Source organism: Triticum dicoccoides, chromosome 4B, assembly GCF_002162155.2.
Source record: "Triticum dicoccoides isolate Atlit2015 ecotype Zavitan chromosome 4B, WEW_v2.0, whole genome shotgun sequence".
Classification (NCBI taxonomy): Eukaryota; Viridiplantae; Streptophyta; class Magnoliopsida; order Poales; family Poaceae; genus Triticum; species Triticum dicoccoides.
The window spans coordinates 39,622,534-39,628,159 of NC_041387.1; the positions used below are offsets into that span (position 1 = coordinate 39,622,534).

At 49.6% G+C, this 5,626-nt stretch overlaps 1 protein-coding gene across 1 annotated transcript; it reads right to left on the reverse strand.

Moving 5' to 3' along the window:
• Positions 1-448: 448 nt before the first annotated feature.
• On the reverse strand, positions 449-4,361 carry LOC119294859 (protein NRT1/ PTR FAMILY 8.3-like). The gene is made up of 5 exons (XM_037573139.1): positions 3,977-4,361; positions 3,091-3,196; positions 2,783-3,000; positions 1,779-2,335; positions 449-1,563 (listed from the first exon to the last, which is right to left on the reverse strand). Exons 1-5 carry the CDS (start codon positions 4,028-4,030, stop codon positions 741-743), a joined length of 1,758 nt encoding a protein of 585 aa, XP_037429036.1. The 5' UTR covers positions 4,031-4,361; the 3' UTR covers positions 449-740.
• Positions 4,362-5,626: the final 1,265 nt, after the last annotated feature.

Sequence of the window (5,626 nt, forward strand, 5' to 3'; positions counted from 1 at the left end):
AAATGTAGAAAATATGATATTCAACAAAATTCAAAATTTTCAAAACCGGGTTTCATGGAGCTCGGCCTCCAAAGACAATATCCGCTGGGCGAGTGGGCATCATATCATATTAATAAAAATGTGGAGCCTGGGCGAGGCCTTGTTTTTCCGGGAAAAACAACGTCCTCGAAGCTCCCAGTACACAAAATAAGTTCAAGAAGTTAAGTTTTGACATGCATTTATGCGTGTTGCTAGAAAACAAATTACAGGAACGGAGTCAAAAGGCACAAACAAAACAACATCTGAGCAGCAAAAAAACATACTTGCTCCAGGCAAAGGTGGGGAGATCCTCTTCTAAGCATTCAACACTTTTAAATCATCACTGCTCCAACATGCATGCTGATCCAACGTTACGATGAGTTGAAAGATTAACATATCAGTACACATCTTAATAAGAAGACATAAAAACTGAATGCTAAACAGGAGACTGCAGCTCCTTGATGGGCTGAATTTGCCAACTTCAAGTGAATAAAATATATGTACATGAAAGGAGATCCATGACCCACACTGGATTCTAATACAAAGAGAATTACAGCTTGTTAAAAAAGTAAACACGTGCTTAAACAGAGGGATAATGTACTGAGAAACATATATACAGATTTCGAAGTATACATGTACAGGATGACACCTCCCAAGTCTTTTAGACCTTTCAAGCAAGTTGCTCCGACGCCGTCCAACTTTTCTGACCATCAATCAAAAGCTCAAGCCGCTTTCTTGCTCTTGAACCTGTTGGCGCACAGCACGTACACCAAGAAGTTGAGAAAGCTGAGCCCCGCGAGCAGCCAGAAGAAGTTATCGAGGCGCCCCTCGTTCAGGTTGTCGGGGATCCACCCGGGTCTCCCTCCCCTCGTCGTGAAGTAGGCGACCATGGTGAGGATGAAGGCGCTGAGGTAGTTCCCGAGCGCGGTGGTGATGAGCTGCAGCGCGCTGCAGAGGCTCCTCATGGCGTCCGGCGACTGGTCGTAGAAGAACTCGAGCGCCCCGATGAAGGTGAACACCTCCGAGGCGCCGACCAGGAAGTACTGAGGGATTTGCCACAGGATGCTCAGCGGGACCGGGACGTTCTGGTCCACCAGGTGCGCCTCCCTGGCGATGGCCAGCCTTTTTATCTCGAGGACCGCGGCTGCTGACATTGCTAGGATGGAGATTACCAGGCCGATGCCCATCCGCTGCAGCTCTGAAAAGCCCCTCTCCTTGCCGGTGAACCTCCTGGCTATCGGGACCAGGATGCTGTCGTAGATAGGAACCCATATGATGACACTAACCACGTCAAAGGTGGATAGAGATGCTGGAGGGATCTTGAATGAGCCGATCGTTGGATCAAGCACCATCCCTTGTTCCACAAACATGGTGGACATCTGAGCATAGACAGCTGAAAACACAATTGTCGTTGCCCAGACAGGGAACATCCTTACCAAAATCTTCAGTTCCTCCACCTGGGTGACGGTGCACACCCGCCATGGGTTGTTGAAGCTATCTTCTTTCACATCAAGATCAGTAATTGTAGCCGCCTTGTCCAGACATCTGAAATAAATGCTAGTTAGGATTTGAAAAAATAAAGTGAACGGATTCACGAAAGCAAATGGCTACTGTATCTAGTTTTTAAAGTTGGAATTTATCAAAACTATATGTTAATAAGGATCAGCAACTAATAAAGTTCAAATATTAATTTGCCCTAGATCTTTAAAGGAAAATAAACTGACTGGAGCTGTGGTGCTGTGCTATACTGATATGCTCACCTGAGTTCATCAGTGTGCTCCAACTGCCGACTCCCTTCAATTGCTGAAACCCCATCTGGTAGCTCGTACAAGAGAGAGCTGTCAGCTGGAACATGTGCATTCCACTTGCGCAAAGTGGCAGCAACTACCTGGCATACTCGTGTGATAGGACTGCCACCTGGCTTTTGGAATCTATAAAGTGACGTGCCGGCGAAGAAGCTTATGATGGCAAGACCCATGAAAACTGTCGGAATGCCAAAGCCTAATCCCCATCCTAAATTGTCTTGCACCCAAACCAGAAAACTGCTTGATATAAGAGCACCAATGTTTATTGAAAAATAGAACCAATTGAAGAAAGATCCCTTCTGGATTCGCTCAGCCGGATCTGTGTCATCAAATTGATCCGCTCCAAAAGATGAGACACATGGCTTGATTCCACCAGTACCGAGCGCAATCAGGTAAAGACCAAGAAAAAATACGGTATACTGCAAAGGACTGGCTTCTGGGCAAATGACTCCTTCACAAGATGGAGGCATGAGCATAGGAACTGATGCTGAAAGAGTCAGTACTGACATCCCCTACAATTACAACATAGTGTCAAGATATGATACCAACCAGGTTAGGTTAGAATTGAGTATAGCAGTCAGATATGAACAAAGAGCTCGTACACAAGAACTATATGAATACTACTGACATGCACCTTTCACAGTAATGCATACAGGAGTTAAAAGACTACAAGACATCTATTGTGAAAACGACGCATCACAAGCATAAATAATGTCATAGTGCATACACCATATGAAGTACTCCCTCTGCAACTTAAAATAGGATGTTTTTTGACACTATCATGGATTCTAAAAACGTCTTATAAAAAGTTACAGAGGAGTAGTATGTTACTGTTCTAACCCTGTTGGGGAGGGTGAAAATTTACTCTCATAGCTCATACAATGCATCTCCTTTCAATTTGAGGAATCTATAAGCACTGACACTTGAATTAGGACAAAATTTCAGTAGAGATGACTTACAATGAAGTATATTGTGGAGAACGTTGCGATCGTCCAATACCTCCCCCAGTATGCATCAGCCAGAATAGCTCCAATAAGGGGAGTCAAATAGCAAGTTCCCTGCCATGTAGTCACGTTTCTAGCAGCAGAGGAGTTACCATCATGCAGTTTTTTCGTCAAATAAGTCACAAGGTTTGTCGAGATGCCATAATAGGCCAACCGCTCGCAGCATTCATTACCTACAGGTTGGTTACAATAGTTATTTTACGCATAACTACAGTTAGTTGTAAACAAAAGAACGTACTTTGATATTTGCTGCAAGAAGTTACCTAAGATGAACGGGCATGCCTTCCATCTACCAGTTTTCTCCTTCACGACAGGGTTTCCAGAAAAGTCGACGGATCCATCTCCAGTGTATGTAAGTTGGTTCGATTCCTGAAACCAGGAGTATTTAGTGCGGCTGTGTTATCACATAATTAGTGCTCAATTTGTCATGACTGAAGAATTAAACCTAAGTAGGAGTCAATGTACATTGACAGATAGACTTGTGTCACTTCATTTTAGGACAGTAAAGCATTGCTGTCTTTCACCTTGGAAAGAAAACATTGCTGTCTTTCTAATGAACAAGACAGACAAAAATTCAGAGTATTATATTTGGCTAGGATGAAGCAAATGTTGCGTTATGCTGTTATGGTTTCATAGGCTGACATGTCCACCAGCTTAGGAAAACTGTGTAGGCAAGAGCAAGACTACCATAAATCTTGGCCAGGAGAAATCCCATGGTGTCCAGCTGAGCACCCACAAATCGCGTGTTGGTTTAAACCAAACTGAAACAATGCGAATCTAACAAGTTCAACTCACGATTGGAATCTCAAGACATTAAACGGATGCCATATGGAACACCATAATCGAGATACCCAGTCATATAGATAGACAAAAGGAAAGATATCCCGATCCAAATTCAGCGCAGCCGGTGGTCTATGAAGCTGCCCGATAGTAGGTTACTCTTTGATCTTTTCCTAATAAACTATAAACCATGAATTAAATCAACACCAAAGGTGCAAAGGCACGATCTGTTGTAGCTAGACTAGACTAGGGATCCCGCCTAAGCACGCTGCCTCTGATCGCACGGGGCTTCCGCGGAAGGCACCAACCAACCGAACCCATCTCGTCTCAAGAAACGAGACGGCGGAACCGGACAGAGCAGCCACTCACCTCCGGGTCAGCGAGGAGCCCCTGCTCCAGGGTGGGGTCGCCGGCCTCTGCCATGGTGGAACGGCGAGCCTCCGGTCCGATCGGCGCGCGAGAGAACGGCGGGTTGGGGCTGGGATACTCTGCTCGGAAGCTGAATATATGGAGGGAGGGAAACTTGTAGATCTGGATACGCAGGGTCCAAAGTCCAACCGGAAACAGTGAAGGGCACGGCACGAGCACCGGCTAGTCTTCAGGGAGGGAGTTGGGGCGGGAGAAGGAATCTGGAGTCGGAGTGGTGGTTGGAGGTCTTGGCTTGGGGCCAGGGGAGAACGACCGACTGGAACGAGGATAAGCAAGCAAGGGGAAGGGGGACGAAGGAAGGGATCGGTGCCACTTGCGTGTCTCAGCAATGTTTAAGGATTCCTCCCATCACCTTATTTGATTCATCAGATTCTGGATACCAACCAAAGTAGTGGTTGCATTTGTGAGTCCCACTTCGACGCTCCGTCGGTTGGAACGGCAATGTCAAGTTCTCGCCACTGAGCGGGGCGATTCAAACGGACGCGCGTTTTGTCCGTTTTTTGTTCGTTTGGGTCGGTCAGGCGGACGTGCGCGTCCGCATTTTAAAATGAGTCGGCTTGACCGCCCAACAGGAAGGCCGACCCAAATGTGCCGGCATGGAAAAAAACAAGTTTGCACGAAATAAACATAAATAAACATAATTAAACATAAAGTGGCCGGTCAAACGCCAGCCAAAGTCCACCTAAATCTAATAAACATTAAATAAAACATTAAAAAAAAGTCTGCGCCCGCCTGCTGCCGCCCTGCACGCTGCCCTAAACGTCGTCGGCCTTGCCCTTGCCCTTGGCCTCGATGCCGCCATCGTCGGTGAGGTCGATGAAGACCGAAGCAGGGCCAGCCCACCCGAACGCCGCCTGGTACGCTGCCAGGGCAGCCTCCTCCGGCGTCTGCTGGGGCGGCGGCATTGCAGCAAGCCGTGCGCGCTCCTCCTCCTCCTTCTCTAGCCGAAGCGCCTCCGCGTCGCGTTCGAGCATGGCGTCGCAGCGCCTTTGCTCCTCGCCACCGGCGTGGCGGCGAAGTGGACGAGAGACGCGCTGACCCACTCGCGGTACTGGCCCGTCCACGAGTAGGCCTCCCCCGGCCAAGTGGGTGGAGGCGGGGAGCGCTTACGCAACGACTCCGGCTTGGGCTGGACGGGCGGCGACGGTGGAGGCGGCGGCACGAAGAGCGGGGAGTGGACGGAGTCCCCCGCCGCCGACAGGGCAAGGGCTTGCTCCAGCCCATCCCAGTGCGCGTCCTCGTCGATGCGGCTAGCCTCCAGCGCGTGCTGCAGGGCCTCCTCGAGGGCGGCTTGGTACTCCGCCTCCGCCTCCATGTCCTGCGGCTCTACATCCGGGGGCGGCGGTGGGAACGACAGCGGGACGACGTCGACACCCGCGCGCCGTTGCTCCTCGTGTTCGAGGGCGAACCAAGCCTACCAGTTGGGAGAGTCGGCGGCGTACTCTGGCAGCCGACGCTGCTCCGACGTGAGCAGCGCGCAGCGCCGGCGCACCTCATCGTCGTGCGCCCGCTGGGTCCGTGGGACCGCCGGCACCGGGATCCGGTTTGGATCCAAATGCCAATGGTGCGGCAGCATCACGTCGGGGTAGG

Coding starts and splice junctions, on each gene's coding strand:
- LOC119294859 (XM_037573139.1), bottom strand. CDS start 4,030: ATGGCAGAGGCCGGCGACCCCACCCTGGAGCAGGGGCTCCTCGCTGAC. Junction 3,197..3,976: donor GGCTCCTCGCTGACCCGGAG/GTGAGTGGCTGC, acceptor TCCTGGTTTCAG/GAATCGAACCAACTTACATA. Junction 2,336..2,782: donor TCTCCACAATATACTTCATT/GTAAGTCATCTC, acceptor TTGTAATTGTAG/GGGATGTCAGTACTGACTCT.